Genomic DNA, 17,536 nt, shown 5'->3' on the forward strand with positions numbered 1-17,536 from the left:
CGTATTCTGAAACCAAATGTTTGTAAGATATACTATATGCAGAATCACAATTACAGTTGCTACCATAAATTTTAAGGCTCTTCCATCAAGGTTTACTGATAGCTCAATTCTTGACAATGCATAATTAATTTGTATGGTGCTTTAATTAATAATCTGCCAAGTTTCACTTGGAAGCAAGAAGAGTTTCTCTGCTAAGAGAGTATACTATTCCATTGATCTGCTATATGCACTGAAACAGTTCTAGATACCAAAATTGAAGTACATCTAAAAATAAGTTAAAGCAGAAGGCATTTTAATGAGTTAATGTCAGGTACTCTGATCTTTGCATCTTCAAGGGGTTACTTTTGGTGATTACTGACTCTCCAGCAAGCTGTCACTCAAGCAACAAGATTAATCTAGCAGAGCAAATGAGGATTGGTTGTCTGATTAAAATATGTGAACTACTTATTAGAAGCTTTAGGGAACTATGTGCTCCTAAAATCTTTGCAAAGGAAGAGGAGCTTGAACTTAGCATGCTGCATAGAACCTCTGCCCTTAATTATTTATGCTTTTATTTTGTGGATCATCTGTTCTGTTTCTCATGCTCCTACTTCCTTCAATTGCTTTCTAATGTGTAAAATTAATGTAATTTGTAAACGGAAGCAGCCAAACTGCTCAATTATTGCTATTAGACATTGCAAACTTTTTTTCTGTTGGAAGAAGGAATAAAAGGGAATGAGAGGAACCCACTGCCTTAGAAACAGCCAATCAGTATCATTCTGAATGAATAAGTTTGTCCTCTTTAGATTGTAGCTTCTTCTCTGTACTCAGCAAACTCAGTTCCCTCAATCTCAATGTGTTCATCTTACAGGCCCCCAGCCAACTCCATGGCCCTATGGTGGACCTTATGGAGCTCATCAGCCCAAAACTGGGACTGCTCTTTCAGCTGCAGCCTCACCAATGCCAAGCAGAAGAGGATCTGCTTGCTACACTCCTAATGTCGCTCACAATGGCGTTTGTGTTATTAATGGAGAGAAAGCGACGTTGCTTCAAATTCCACTTGGTGTCTGCTGTGACATCCAGCTCATATATGATGACCCCACAGTAGACCAGGATATAGATGAATCATTGAGCTTTTATGGGGTTATAGTACTTTCCTCTTTGGTCACTATTTTATCTTAGGATTATCTTCTGAAAGGATCAGATTTGTGAGAATATGGTTCCTATCGATGCTGAAGTATTTGGCAACATTCAAGAGAAATCAGAGGAGAGAAGCCTTGAAAGACTTTCCTTTAAGAAAATAAAATGAGACGTCTGAGGAGAGCCCAGGGAGCTTGGTGGAAATTGCACTGGGATGCTGAGAACAAACAAATTAAAAAAGCATATCTATCATCATCTGAAAATTATGACTTTCTAGAAAGCAAACAAAATTAAATCCCAGACAGGTATGTACAGACAAATCATCTCTATAGATACTATTCTCTCAGAGCATCTGTAATTGGAAATAAAAAGGAATTAAATCTTGTTTGTTTTTAAATTTAAATGAACCATTATAGGCTTTTAGCCCATTAAAAGTGCATTAAATTGTAGCAGACTAGATAAAATCATATCCATATTTTAGGTTTTCCTGCTAAAATCTGTTGGATCATCACATGTTCCTGACTAACAGTAGCTACTAATGATCATTAGAAATTATTCAGGTTGACCTAATTTTGCCCTGTATTTTGTACTGGAGGCATGAAGTGAACAAGGGAACTTCTGTAAAGGAATGGTAATTTACAATGTGCTTGTTTCTCCTGGGAGTCAAGGCAAACAAAGTGAATGGAAAATGTAACTGTTATATGGAAAAGCCAGGAAAACAACTGTGAATTGCTTACATGAGAAAAATGACATCGGAAGTAATTACATTTGACCTTGTTTAAACAATACATTTTCAATTATTAAACTCCTGACTGTAAAAACATTGTTTTTATGTCTGAAAAATACAGCCATGTTTTGCTGATCTTTGTAGTTTTCAGCGTGTCTTTATTAAACACACATTTGCTATCTGCATTTTCAAGTGTTTTTGTCTAGGCAGAAATTGAGCTATCAACTGAATATGTTATCTAGTCAAGCCTGTAGGAAGCACAATTAGAACAGTTCTCAAATATTATGTTAGGAATGCAGGGGAAAAAGTGCATCCTGGAAAATGGTGGTGCTCATGTTGCTTGTCAGTCATCAAATTCCTAATGCCTTGAATTCCACCGTCACCATGCTGATGGACAGAAATAGGTCATGTGGATGTGCTGCAGCCCTTGAGAAGCTGAGCATGCAATCAACTTACCAATGATGGAATCTGACTGCAGTGCCTGCAACCAAGGAACTTCTGGTTGGTCTTGCACCTTCTTCAAAAGGCTCTTAGAGGGTCTCCCAGTTGTTCCGAAGTTTTTGCATATCTCCCCTTTTATACTGGCAAGTGTGTAGCAGGCACCCACCTCCCTGACCCTGACCCACAAGCTGTGAACAGACAGGTCCTGGTCCCACAGCACAGCGCTGTGCACCTGAGCTGCTCTTCGTGGCAGAGCACAACCCTCCTCCTCCTCCTCACCTCCCAGCTGCCTGTTCCCAACACACACTAGTCCATCTTTATGACAACATCCTAGATCTGCAATGGTCCGCAGGCTTCCATCATCAATAGCTAAGACAGTTTTCTGAAGGGACTGTCCTGTTAAGGGCTCCTTTTAATTAAAAAAAACAAACACAACAAAGCAAAACAAAAAACACCCAACAACTACTGCAGCACTATTCCTACTGACACCATCAAGGCTATGTCACTGAAGACAACAGAAACTAAAGGCCATCCAAGCAGAGAGATGCCTTTATCACAATGTTTGTTACATGTCCTTGTACTGGAGGGGAAGGCTCACTGTTATGTCGAGGAAAGTTATCACTCCTTTAGAAATAAGAGTCTGCAAAAACGGAGTGCACTATCAGAAGTGTGACATCCAGTTTCTTCTCTTTTACAAACAAGCAAACAAAGCTTGTTCTGTGATAGCCACAACTAAAGCAGAAAAAGTAAACTTTCAGTATAACAGGTATTTAATTTTCCTTGAAGATCTTTTTCATTTCCCAAACAGTGTCATTTTGCAAGTGATGTTTAAAACGTTCTTACTCCATTCTCCAACTTCTTGCCTGCCTATAAATATTTTTCATATTATTAAGGAAATTATGGGCCAGTAAAAGCAGTCATTGTGGCAAACACCTGTCTCGGTTTCTTTCCCCTTTTAGAACCATATTTTAGCAGAGAAATAGAACCTGTGGAGAAACACATGACCCACCAGTGTAGATCATGATTTGTTTCTGGAAAACACGCTTCTGGCTTCATTTGCTTTCTGCTGGTTAATTTTACAGCCACTTGGAGTTTGTATTCTTTCTTCCTTTTTATGCTTATTCACATAGCCATCCCCAATCTCCAGCAGCCTCCTCTGTTCTACTTTTGGTGTTTCGTGCTCCAACATTATCAGCATAGCGGTATGAAAAAAAACACTTCTTTATAGAATCATAGAATCACCAAGGTTGGAAAATACCTAAAAGATCATCCAGTCCAACTGTTCACCTATTACCAATTGCTTCCACTAAACCATGTCCCTTTCCTAGATGTGCCACCTTTTATCCCTCAGTGATCCCAAATTCAGTGCAGCCTCGCTAGGATTTTGCAACAAATTATTGCCTATTTATACTATCAAGTTGTTTGTTGTTGTTTCGTTGTTTTTATTTCTTTTTTGATAGGACATGCACGTACATGAAGAAGAGCTTCTAGTTTAAAATCACCCTGCCCTTAGTTTCATCAAAAGGATCTTTCATAAGACAGCGCTATTTTACCATACAACATAAAATCTTTAAACAATAAAATAACATTACCCACATCTGGAAGGTCCCTAAGTTTATTTCTGAACAAGCACAGCATCTTCAGACTCGTCATGAAACTGATCTCTTCGGAGTTCATGACAAAACACCTGAAGGTCAGATAAAATCTGGGGAGACTCTACAGAAAACACAGTTTCCCAGAATCATATATATCTATTATTTTTATTTTTTGCTACTTAAAAGTATACACCTGAATGTTTCTAACATGCGAAGAGGATAAAGCTTTTCAGTCAGTACACCTAATGTATTTCATTTGGAACACAGAGATTACCTTGTTTTATTTGTGATTTTACTAGTCTTTGGTTCGTGAACAGTTCTTCTTATGATACACCTATTTATAACACACAGGGGCAGTTGCTAAGATTTTAATTGTATCTGAAAGTACCTATACGTACCTATACCATATGCCTCTTGTGATTAATCATAACCCATCTGCTGCTTTTATTAGTTCCGCAAAACAAAGGAACGGGTGGGTTAGTGCTCTTCCCAGAGCCAAAGAAGGCAGAGAAAATGCCTTTTATATTTCAGGTCCTATTTTTAAGTCGGCTCAGCTGCTTACCTAGATTAAGTAATCAACACAGGCTGCTTGTCATTAATAAATGCATCGCAGGAGATCAGCTGGAAGCTAAAGGGCAGCTTGTGTCTGAGAACTAAAAAGTCGCACAGAACTGCATGGCTTACAAGAAAAATACCACCTGATATGTTGCCTTTTGGACTAACCAGATGATGCAGGTGGGACATCCTCACACCCGCTCTCACAAAAGCCTTCAAGGTGGCTCTGGGGCATTCGGTGTCCATGCCTTTTGTATGATGGCTGCTGCAGCCCCGAAGATGTCACTTCTACACAGCAAAGCAATACACAAAATCATAGATTCATTTGACTTGGAAGGGACCTTTAAAGGTTATCTAGTCCAACCTCTGCAACAAACACAGATACCTACAGGTAGATCAGGTTGCTCACAGCCCCATCAAGCTTGATTTCAAGTGTATTCAGGGACAGGGCATCCACTGTTACTGTCTCGCTGAGCAACCTGTGTCACTGCTTTACTGTGCTTACTGTAAAAATGATTTTTCCTTATATCCAATCTAAATCTCCCCTCTTAATTTGAAGCCACTTCCCCTTGTCCTGTCACCACAGAACCTTTAGTAGGGTCTGTCCCTTTTCTCACAACTCTCCTTAGATACCAAAAGGCCACCATCAGGTCTCCCCGGAGCCTTCTCTTCTCCAGCCTGAACAGCCCCCAGCATTCCCAGCCCATCCTTACAGAGTTGTTGTTCTATCCCTCAGATCACTTTTGTGGCCCTCTTCTAGATGTGCTTCTACAGGTCTGCCTGAAACATCTGATTCGGGCCTCCTAGAAGACACCAGACTGACTGTAAAAGCTGCTGCTCCTCTTCACTTACTCAACCTTCCTAGCAGTGAATTCACAAACCACAAGGTGACAAGAACCAGCCAAAGAGGAACATTGGAAAGAAATGATAGCTAACCAGAAATAGCGGATACCTGGAACGATTGGGATGTTGGTAAGGACAATGTGAACAAACTTTCTGTTATTACTGGAATTTTTGCATGGGATTTCATGTTAATACCAAGAATATTTGGTATGCTATTTACCTGTGTGTTCCTGGTGATAACTAAGTAGTGAAAATCAGGTAAAAGGTGATTTCATGTTTCTGAAGCCACAGCGCCTTTCCATTCTGAGGGACTTGTTATTTATCTCCTGTGTTCTTACTACATCTGACAATGTAAAATACTCACGAACATCAGTGTTTCATAGAATCATAGAATGGCCTCCCTTGAACTGCTGGCCATGCTTTTTAATGCTCCCCAGGATGCCACTGACTATCTTCTCTACCAGGGCACACTGCTGGCTCATGACCAACCTGTTGTCCAGGTAACTTCTGAGTACAGTAAGGAAAAGAGGAGGGACAATGTGGTTGGGAGATAAGGATAGAATGGGGGCTACAACTCCAATACTTTGAGAGACCCTATAGGTGAAATGCCCCCAGCAGACTCTCCCTTTATTCAAATAAAGAAAGCTGGAGACTCTCCTCTGTCTATTTTGGGGATAACTGAGCAAGCCTATTTGAGCAGAAATTTTCCAAACCATTACTACGATTCTGACCATAAAACTCATCTATAAACACCATTTTAAAAAGAGCAAAGCTCTGCCTGCTTGAATGGGAGGATTCATAGGGAATTCATCCTACAGTAGGATCTTAAAGTCATAAAAATTAGTAAATTTATTAATACTAGAAATTAAGAAGTGAACGATTCATGTACAGAATTAGAAGCGACCACAACAAAAATTGCCACATATAAACCAATTTATTACATTTTGGCAAAGTCCACAAAGCGCGAGCAAGGATCCGTTGCTCACTCTATTAAAACATTCTTTTTCTTTATACAGATTGTAAACATAATAAACAGCACAAACTGTTAGTACAGGCATTCCAGGATTCTGACATTTTCCTCTGTCAATTAAAGAAAATACAACAACGGGAACCCAGGAAACCAAAGAACTTCTTTCACAAGGTATCTATGAGAAGCAGCGTATGCATTTTGTATCATGCCAATTTTAAGCAGCACTGAGAACACTATTTGTTATTATTTTTGACAAAATTTATAGTGGTGTTATGAATAGGGGCGTCTTTTTCATAATAACATCTGATTTTTTTTTATTGGAAATTAAAAACGTGGTTTCATACAGGCAAGGTAGTAAATCAAATTCTGCAATAGAAGAGCTGCTGTAAATAGAGCGATATTTGCTATATGTATCTGATAAGTAAGGATGCAGCAAATTCTTGATCTTGATAATACATGGTTATCTAAACCATTCTAAACAACTCTTAATGTGTGTTCTGGTTGTTCAACCAGCACCTCTCTGCCGCCCATAGACCTCTGCTACGACTGCTTTTTAACTTGTACTTTTCCCTCTCCCAAAGTGCTTTAATTCAGACATAACCTGATCCATAAGTGAACATCCATCTATTTGATCAAGAGCAGATTTGCAGTTCTTAAGTCCTAGGAACATCAATCCACCTGCTAAATTCACCGAAGGATTACAGTATGTGTACTGTTACCTCATAATCTTCAATTGAGGGCATATGCGTTTAAATCTGACAAGAACTGCTTTTCTCCAAAGCAATCTACCGGCACTAAAATAAAGCAGACAATTAGGATGTTATTGGCTACAGCTTAAAGAACAACAATGCTTCTATTGTTAAAAAACAACTGATTGCATCACAGTTTGCTGACAGTTTTGAAGTCATAATTCTAGCAACCTCAGGACAAAAAACTACCTTCCCAATGTAAAGATAAACGATTGAAAAACAAAAACAAAAAACCTTTCAAGTCTTCTCTGTGCATAATAAGGAAAATATAAATTATTTTGCATATCACCCTTCAAGTTACTGATGAAACAGAAGGTGGTTATTTTTACACTTGTATGCAACCAGCTGTTTTAAGCCGTATAAAATACTGCATTTTAGGCCACGCGTAGATCAGTGGATCCATACATGATGAGTTCAGGTAAGTCTCACTACCTGAACTAAGGAAACTGAGGACCTGCTTGTAAGATTTCTGCACCATCAAAACACATGGATGAAAGATGAACAGCACAGCTGACTCATCCATGTTACGATGTGCAGTCATCAACAATTCTCTACCTAATAGATTCAGTACTAGGAACAGCATCAAGTATTCCTATTGCAAAATAAAAGTGAAGCCCTCAGATCCTGGTAAAAAACTTGATCAGGTCTGTAAAAGTTTAAGACACTTTTTGTAACTCCTTCAGTCAAGCTCTTCTCTGCCCAAATAAAGGGGATCCCTACTACTGTATCAAAGCTAGTTTCTGATGGAACTAAAATGCATCAAAGAACACTTCACCAATCTAAACAAACCGATTATTTTGAAGTCCTCAGTTCTTCCGTGATCATGAATTTCTCCAAGAAATAATGTAACAGAAACCTTTCTAAAAACCTTGATTCTTTAGTATATTGCAGATTAACCATTTGCTGCTGAGCATTTTCACCGTGGCATGAGATGAAGTTCTATGAAAAGAAAAACAAACAAACCAACCAACCAACAGAAAAATAGCTCTGACCTACACAGTCAGCATTTTAGAGATCTCCTAAATATGATTAATACCAACAAGTTCAAAGTACTGTGGTGGTCGGAATTTTTTGTTTCTGTGTTTCAAATCACGAGGTGTTTATGATTCCCAGCAAAGCCTCGTAGGTCTTCATTATTTTTATCCATTCCAGGTAGTTTTACTTTCTAGTCCATCTAAGAATTGTCTGGAGCCCAACATATCAAGATGCCACTGTTACCAATGTGGATTTTTAAATACTAGCTGCCATTTTCTGTAGTTGCATCTGTTAGAAGTTTTACAGAATTGTAATGTTCTCCTAATCCATAAGCATGTCTCATATACCTGAAAAAAAGTTAGAAAGCAAACATTTAGTTTAACTAAAATATACTGCATGCCAAACACTAACAGCACTGGAAGACAGTCTGAATAAGTTCAAGTTTTAGCACAGAAAAATAAATGGTCATTAAAAGAAACAACAACAGAGTATTAATAAAGATGGGTTTTAATGTTGGTGACTTTCAGACACAGACTGACATAAACTTTGAAGAATAATAATAATAAAGTTTTATTAACGTTTGTAAGAATTTTAAGAATGGATAAAATTACATACTTACACAAGTATTATTGGTTTGCCTGAATATTCTTCACCAACAACAATTGAAGGGGAATCCATCTGCACTACCTCAATAGGTGTTTGCAGAATGTGTGACAAAGCCCTTAGCTGTAAGGCAAAAAAAAAACAACCCACACCATTCATCAATACGATTAAATCCAAGAGTGGAGCAGACTTGCTATTTCGTTCTATCAAATATAAGTTTAGTTATAATGTTTCAGACTTTGTTAGAAACTAAGTTTTATTAAAAAGCAAAATAGCTAAATTGCCTTATTTATTGTCTTAATAGAAACAAACAACGCTGTGCTAGCTACAGTAATAACTAATCTTTCAGAAAGCAGTAAAGAAAAAAAGGCCATAAAAGAAGACCTCAAAGCTTATTACAAAAATCCAACATAGCTTCATTACAGTTAGCTTTGTTATCATAGAATCATAGAAACACTGAGGTTGGAAAAGACCTCCAAGATCATCTAGTCCAGCTTTTATAGAATCACTGAATTGCTTTGGTTGGAAAAGACCTTAAGATCGTCAAGTCCAACCACAACCTAACCACACTACCCTAACTCTAACAGCCTTCCGCTAAATCATGTCCCTGAGCACCACATCCAAACGGTTTTTAAACACATCCAGGGATGGCGACTCAACCATCTCCCTAAGGAGCCTATTCCAGTACTTAACAACACTTTCCGTAAAGAAGTTTTTCCTGATATCCAACCTAAACTTACCCTGACACAACTTGAGGCCATTTCCCCTAATCCTGTCACCAATAAGAAGAGACCAGCCTTGCTCTTGTTGTCAGCACCTTTCAGGTACTGGAAGAAAGCAATCAAGTCTCCCCTCAGCCTCCTTTCCCCAGTCTGAACAGCCCCAGTTCCTTCAGACTCTCCTCGTCGGCCATATTCTCCAAGCCCTTCACAAGCCTTGTTGCCCTTCTTTGGACCTGCTCCAGCACCTCCATGTTCTTTCTGTACTGAGGTGCCCAAAACTGATCACACTCCACTTAGCACCAGCTTGCACAAGAAAATACTTTCTTCCCCTTAAGACCTAGTCTTCCCCTAACCCTACTGTGATTCTTTCTAACAATATTTTAAGCTACTGAATTATTTACCTGCTATGTTGTCAAACAGAACATCAGGAGACCATCAGAAATGCTGACATGGGGAAAATTATAACCACAGAAGAAAATTATGAATCTGTTTCCCTATGCCTACAGGCACAGTTTCCTAAGAAGTCCTTTTTTGAAGATACCTCAATAATATGAACTGAGTGAATATAATACTTACTTCCAGTTGACCACCCCATGCAGCTGTATTTGCTATATCATCACAGTATTTTTCAAATTCTTCTGTGGAGAATGAAAAGAAGACAACTATTAGTAGTCCTGTCCTCTGAGAACAAGCAATTGAGGAAAAATAACGGTCGTACAATGAACAACTGGAACCTAAACAGTCCAAACACAGGAAAATATACACGGTCACTGAAGGGAAAACAAAAAGAAAAGCAACGGAGGCCAGAAAAAAAGAAAGAAAAGTGTAACTGCTTTGGAAAGAAAAATGAAGACTGAAGAAGGGAATAAGGAAATATATGGGGGGAAAAAGTAGTTTACATTTTCAACTTTTTATTCCAGGAATTGTTAGTAACAAAAAGCATGAAATTCATATGTGTTTCAAAACTTGTTGTTGTGAGAGTCTAGAATAGAATATGAAAGCAGGTATTATGCTTACATATCTGATATGGTTTTAGTATCTTGTAACTGCATGTAGTTCAGCTGCTGCTTTTTAAATTCCAGATTAGCCAAATAGTTGTTCACTTCTACAGCATTTAGAACACAGCAGAACCAATAAACTAATGAAGTTCAGGAACAAATATATAAAAACGAGTTAGTCACATCTCAGCTGTAACTGATTGCAAGAATTCTCAGACATAACTATAACATTTTCTAAAGTCTTTTATGCTACAACTCTTACCTTTGCTATACATGTCTCCAGTATTGGGGTTTGTAAGAAACGGCAGGAAGTCATCAAAGTGACTCTGAATATACTTCGCTGTTTGATTTCTCAGAGTTGCAACAGTCCAGGAATTGTGGTGATCCTTGAGCTGATCTTCAATAGCTCGGTACATGCAATGGCCATCTGAAGGAATCTGTTTAATCTCCAAGTGCCTTGCTGCCAACAAGGAGGCAAGTTTCTGACTTTCAAGATGTCTTGCTCCTGTTAAATTTTCTATCTCAGCTTCAGCTATTCTTTCTTCTCTTTCTTTCTCCAAGGCAGCTTTTTTTTCCTTAGATTGTAAACATAAATTGTATCAACTATTAGACTTAAGGATATGTCTGTACAGCTCTTGACTTAGTAGTTGTAACTCTTTAATTGAAATGTTTTCTCAGTACACTGAAGTTTATGAAACGTTCTCCTGAATCAGTACTACTAAGTCTCACAAACCTCCTAAAGCCGAGTTTTAGCAAATGCTGAATGACCAATAAATCCCCTTTTGTTGAATCAGTGATGTTCTATTACTTTCATCCTTTCCACATATCCTGTATTATTTTTCTTTCTTTCTTTATTACTCCTTGCAGTGAAATTGTTACAAAACGGTTTGGTTTTGATAATTTGTTTTCTTTTTTCCCTGTCTTCTCTCTCCTGAACCATTCAGACTTCCAGCTGAATGTAAAGTAGTGCAGCTATTCTAAAAATACTTACATATGTCTACATAGCAACTTCACAAGTTTTCAAGACACCCAGTAGGTGCAAAATCAATACTGAATTAGCCAGGTAATGCTCTCTGTAAAATCATTACTAGTTACTACAGTTTATTTTAAATGAAAGGAACTTAATTATTTGTCAAATGTTTTGATGTTACATCATACCCGTCTCTTCTGTGCTTTTGATATTCGAGGATGCTGAATCTGCTGCTCCCGTCCCTCAAGCTCGAAATTTGCAACCCCATCAGCTATAGAATCTATCTGAAAAGAGAAAAAGAAGTGTTAAAAGTTCTTATCAGTACAAATAACTGAGATGAGCGTCTCCTAAAACAACTTCAAGCTATTTCAAGGTACTCTCAGTATATATTTACAATGTTTTTACACAAAAATCAGCATAGCACAAAGCCTCTCAAAGCTGACAGTCCAGCATTTCACATCCCAACTCATCTGATTACCTTCTTCCTTTAATCTCAAAATAAAAATAGTTGTGAACTGCACAACTCTACATGTTGTCCTACAAGCTTCCACACTGAAGCCTGAACACAGCTCACTGGCTGCAGGGGAGTTTTCTTCTCCTTTCCTGCAGATACACGTTAAGCTGAAGCAGCAAGAGAGCTGTTACCAAGTTCTGTGCTAGTCAAAGTATACGGCTCTACCCTTGTTAACAAAGACTAACTCGTACTGGGAAGAGACAAAGAATTGACATTTCTAAGACAGAAGGTCAAAAACCAGATGTCACCCTGGAAAGCACAGGTGTACTTTCGGTCTGAATAGAAAAGTTGAGTAATAAATGAACCCGGGTATCTCAAACCAAAATCCTCACAGGGAAATCTATGATTGCCATAGGAATATCAGCTAGTGCTTTGACCACTCATTGGTAAAAATGAAACAAGCCACTGAAACTAATCTTAAAAGCGTTACGTTTAATGCCTATGAATTAATCACCTGCTTAAGAACCTGATTAAAGAATACTACATAAGACTTGCATAGGTTCACAGCGCTTGCAACTGAAAACGTTTTTCAAAAGGAAATCTCAGCAGATTTAACTGTCAAGACAGTTCCTCTGAAAGTCCTTCACTCATCCTTTTCTCTCTTGTTTTCAAACAATAAGCCAACCTGCTTACTTCCTCCTTAAGTTAGAAATCAGAATTTGGGTCCAGAAGGCACTGCAGGGAAAGGTTTTTATTTGTTTTACAAGATCTACATAGCAAAAAGATGCACAGTTAGGAAATCATTTAAGGAGATGGATAAGCGAGGAAAACAGCATCAGTCACAGATAACCATGTTGTGCCAATGTTGTGCCAATTCAGCTGCAAGCTGTACTGCCTTTTAGATAGAAGAAAGTATATGAACAGGCCTGCTTGCACCAACTGCATTTAAACTCAAGTACATGTTAGAAATAAGGGTTCCTTTCAGTACTAGATATACAGAATTAATTCTGTAGAACGTGAATGGTTTGCAACGGGAGTTTCAGTCACTTTATTTAGTAATTGCTAAAACATAAGTTAATTTTTGTAGATTATTGAATTAAATGCTCATATGTAGTTTACTCATCAGTATTTCCCGCAGTTAAACCGGAATAATACCAAGCCTCTGTCAAAAATTAAGTGGTTTGCTACCGAACAGCACACTGGAAACACTGAAGTAAGCAACTATACTGCCAACATGGCCTAACAATAGCAATTAAGTCAGAACTCTCATGACTATAGAAAATGTATTTGCAAAAGAAGAATGCCACCTGTACTGTTGCCAGAATCACAAAACCAATCAGAATGCACTTTTCAATTGCCTACTGAGGTCCACCACTCCAATACTCGAGTAGCCCACTACTTACGGTAATCAGAATGACAATATAATATGTACTTTTATAGTTCTTGTTATTTATTAATAAGACTGAGCTATCAACTTAGCCTTAAGAGCAAAACCAAATACTGTTCACCAGTAAGAACACAACTAAATGCTTCTTCCAGTAATGTTTGCTCAATCAACATGGCAGCTGGATCTTTTCAAAGATTACAGAAGCTACTGCAAGGAAATACTGCAAGGAAAAGGAGAAATGCTTTTAAAAAAAATATTGCACATTAGTCAATCTTTTAAAAAGTTAAAGAAGTCTGAACACAAATTGCATCTATGCAACTTCAGCCGAAGTTAAGGAATATACCTTATTCTGCTCAGGCATAGCTTCTTTCAGCTGCTTTAATTCCTCCTTGTGCTTCTGTTCAAGTTCTGCCTCTAGTTTGGCGACTTCTTCAGCCAGCTGTTTTCGCCTCTTTTTATCATTCTTGGGAACAGCATTTTTCATGCCTTGAATTTTTGCTGTTAAATAAGCAGTGTGACAAAACGTTACAGCAACTCCACAGTCATGGCCTAAAGGACTGCTAGCTATAAAGAAAAAAATTATATATCTCAAGATATCAGAATGCTTTAACAGTTTAGATATCAGAATGCAGCTCACACTTATCACGTTTTAAATTACATATATATTTCTTAACAGTTGAAATCATGGTATCTGAAGTGTACTACGGTACTATTACATAAAGCAGAATGGGTACTCAAGAAGCAGTAATTCAAGCATGCTCCCCTGTTATGTGCAGGGCTGCCACCCAGCAGACCAGGTTGCCCAGGGCCACATCCAACCTGGTACTGAATGCCTCCAGGGATGGGGCATCCACAGCTCCTCTGGGCAGCTGTGCCAGAACATCACCACCCTCTCAGTGGCAAACGTTCCCCTCACAATCAATCTGAATCTCCCCTCTTTTAGTTCAAACCCACTTTGTTCTATCAGTACCTACCCACGTAAAAAGTCAGTCTCCCTCCTGTTTATAAGCTCCCATCAAGTACTGGAAGGCTACAATGAGATCTCTCTGGAGCTTTCTCCAAGGTAAACAAGTGCAGCTCCCTCAGCCTTTCCTCACAGAAGAGCAACAGCCCTATATCATCTTAGTGGCCCTCCTCTGGATCTGCTCCACATCTTTCCTGTGCTGGGATCTCCAGACCTGGACACAGTACTCCAGATGGATCCCAGCAAGGACAGTGCAGAGGGGGACAATCCCCTCTCCACCCCTGCTGGCCACCCCTCTTGTGATGCAGTGCAGGATGCAATTGGCCTTCTGAGCTGCAAGAGCACACTGCTGGCTCATGTCATGTTTTTCATCTACCAGGACCCGTTGACTACTGCCTCTTTTTCAATATCAGCTTTATCTAAGGAATGAAAACGTGTCCCAAAACACTATGTTCCTGTAACAATAAAGCACTGCCAAATTAGCCCTCTGATTAAAGGCCTCAGATTGATCTCTTATATTAAATACCAAAGAACCCAAATAAGGAAAAGCTCCTATCGATACATCAACAATGGGAAACGCTTAACGAACAGGTCACGGCCAACGACACAGCTCAACAAAACCAATGTAAAGGAACGCTCTGTTATGCCGCGGTACCGCAGCACATCGGTGAGATGCGGCTCAGGGCAGCGCAGACGCAGAGCCGCAGTCACCGCCATCACCGCGGCCGGACGGGCCTGGAGCCCGAGCGGGCAGGCCGTTCCCTCCTGCTCTCGGCCGCGCGAACCCGGCCCGCCTCACCTTGCAGCTCGCGCTTCTCCCTACGCTGCCGCTTCACGAGCTGCTGCAGCGGCCCGCCGGCCTCCGCCTCCTCGTCCTCGGAGCCCTCCATGGGCGCCCGCAGGCCCGCGCCCACCGGACGCCCTCAGCCCGACCCCGGCGGGAGCCGCGTGCTTCCGGCAGCGCCGCACCGCCCGGCCCCGCCCGCGCCTGGCGGTGGGCCTGAAAGTAATGCCTCCTATCGATTTCCATGAGAACTACATCAGATAGAGCGCACCACATACAATAGTGCTGTTTGATAGAGCAAGCTCTCAGCCACAAAACGGTATTTTTCAGCAGATATGCCGCCATTAGCTGTACATTTTCACCAGCAGAGAACAACGGCCTGCACGCTGCCGCATTAAGATCTGCTCCAGTGGAATACCAGTGAAATCCTCGGGTCACCCATATTTGAACACCCCTCAAAAGAACTGAAGTCAGTGTTGGATTGGAGGGTATTAGGCCCTCCATTAAGCATGAAAGAGCAAATTCTTTTGCTGCCATGCAACAGAATAAATGAGAATTATTAAGATCATTGCCATGGCTAGCAGGCTTAATTCCAAGGCCTCAAACCTGACCTGTTAGGTTGGTTATCAACCTGTTGTGATAACCTGATCTTTGAACTGGTGGTTGTTACCAGACAACTATTGTGGTGTGTAATGCGGGATAGCAACAAAGGCCTTGAAAATACTGGCACAGGTTGAAAATAGAAGATTCAAAAGTGTGAACAAATCATTGAATAAACACATCAGAAGCTATGAGAAAGACTCCTCAGAACACACCAAAGAAAAGCAGCAGCAGTAGCTAAGCAAGAGAAAAACAACCAAACAACAGAAGGCTGAGACCTGAGAAAGTAAGGCTCTCTGTGATCACAAAGCATACTTATAGCTCAGGGGGCAGAGGGCAAAGGCTGCAATCTGTCTAGAAGACATGTTTCAAAGGGACTAAATTCTGAATTTGAGGAAACTGTCATCATGGGATCTGCAGTCATGATGTCTCTGTTGGACTGCCAGGGCTGTATATGTGCCACTGCTCTCCCTGTCTGTGCCAAGGGCCCTGATGTTCCCTGCCTGTTTGCTCCAGGATCCCTGGCTCCTCAAGGATGTCTTTAGGACCATTTACATCAGGATTATGTGCATGCATTTTCACCCCACCCTCCAAAACAAAAATCTATGCCTTTTTCCTCTCTGACACATAAATCAAATGCTTAAATAAAGCCTTACTGTGTCTAAGCTCAGTTTGGCTAATTATAATTTATGGACAGAAAGAGTAGTTTAACAACAAGCTCATAATAAACTCTATTGACTAGAAGCTGAAATGAAAAAAAAAAATAAATAAAATAAAAAAATAAAATAAAAAAGAAGAAAAAAAAGGAGAGAAATAAAATCTGAGGTAACTAATTGTGCTAAATGTGGAGTATTTTAGGGTATGATAGGTTCACTGTCACACAAGTCTTTAAATCAGGACTTGTGGATGCTTCCTTATAGATATGATTAGCTCACCTATAAGGTACGGGCTCCATGCAAGAAATGCTTCCTAAGTTCTCTCAGAAGAAATCAGACTGGATTTTCATAGTGGCCCTTTCTAAGAGAAAAATCTATTTCATAAAGAGAAACTCAATTTTCCCATCCAAGCCACTGGTAACTATAAGATGATTTGTACTAACCATATTGCCTTAATAGACATTTTTGGAATTAGGGGGCAGTTCTGAAATGTATCCCAGTGTTGACAAGATAGTTGAAATCCATGACTGAGGGTTAATTTTGATAACATCTGACTAGGACAGCGACTTTATCAGCTGTTATGTTCTCTTTATTTCGTATTTATTTTCTGAAAAGGAAAGCATACACAACTGTTTGCAGCGTCACACTTTGGCAGCCTCTTGAGTATCTTCCTCCCAGTGATTTCCTATTCCGTACTAAGCATGCGAAAATTCAGGAAGGTCTTTTGTTCACTGGTATTTTATAAAGAAATCAGAGTGGGATGTGTGGTACTTCTGGCACTAGGAAAATCTCAGTTGCTTCTTCAGTGCCAAAACCAGTCAGTGCTGTGTATCAGACAGTTTTCATGACAGCAGTAAAGAGCTTCCAAATCTTACTCCAACTGAGGTGGTGTAAAAAACTGGTTGAGCAAAGGGGCTGCATTACTACTTTTGGGTACGTGTTATCTCATTTCCCTCTGTTATCTCCGAGATGTTCCTTGCTCATCAGGCATTAAAATAAATTACAGACTGGTTGCAACCATACACAAAACTCTTAAAGTGGCTTTATTGTTTCAATGAGGCTTTATTGAGTTTTCTGCCTCATGCAGTATGTAAGCAGTAAATCAGGATCTGAGATACTGAATCAGAAATAGGTAAATTTTCCTTCAGTGCCATAAAATCAGATTGTAGTAAGGTTTGCAATTATTCTATGTAAATTAAGCATGCATTAAATTGCACTAAAGCCTCCACAGAATGAGACACATTCTTATTTGCTCCCAAAATCTAACATGGCATATGTGCACTCTGAGATGTTTAGATTGTATATGTCAACCTTCTGCCTTAAAAATGCCAGCCATGGGTCAGAGTACTGACAAAGTTATGTTTTCTGGAAACAGTGCAAACAGGTTTTAGTCACAGGATATCTGTAGCTAAAATCACTCATCT

General features: G+C 39.5%; 1 protein-coding gene across 1 annotated transcript; it reads right to left on the reverse strand.

Moving 5' to 3' along the window:
• Nucleotides 1–6,111: 6,111 nt before the first annotated feature.
• Nucleotides 6,112–15,041, reverse strand: OTUD6B (OTU deubiquitinase 6B). Its single transcript, XM_072330080.1, has 7 exons — nucleotides 14,872–15,041; nucleotides 13,452–13,606; nucleotides 11,456–11,551; nucleotides 10,560–10,872; nucleotides 9,876–9,937; nucleotides 8,594–8,700; nucleotides 6,112–8,321 (listed from the first exon to the last, which is right to left on the reverse strand). Exons 1-7 carry the CDS (start codon nucleotides 14,960–14,962, stop codon nucleotides 8,237–8,239), a joined length of 909 nt encoding a protein of 302 aa, XP_072186181.1. The 5' UTR covers nucleotides 14,963–15,041; the 3' UTR covers nucleotides 6,112–8,236.
• Nucleotides 15,042–17,536: the final 2,495 nt, after the last annotated feature.

This window comes from Excalfactoria chinensis, chromosome 2 (genome assembly GCF_039878825.1).
Source record: "Excalfactoria chinensis isolate bCotChi1 chromosome 2, bCotChi1.hap2, whole genome shotgun sequence".
NCBI lineage: Eukaryota > Metazoa > Chordata > Aves > Galliformes > Phasianidae > Excalfactoria > Excalfactoria chinensis.

Coding starts and splice junctions, on each gene's coding strand:
- OTUD6B (XM_072330080.1), bottom strand. CDS start 14,962: ATGGAGGGCTCCGAGGACGAGGAGGCGGAGGCCGGCGGGCCGCTGCAG. Junction 10,873..11,455: donor CAAAAGCACAGAAGAGACGG/GTATGATGTAAC, acceptor TTACAATCTAAG/GAAAAAAAAGCTGCCTTGGA. Junction 8,322..8,593: donor GGCAAACCAATAATACTTGT/GTAAGTATGTAA, acceptor ACTTTTTTTCAG/GTATATGAGACATGCTTATG.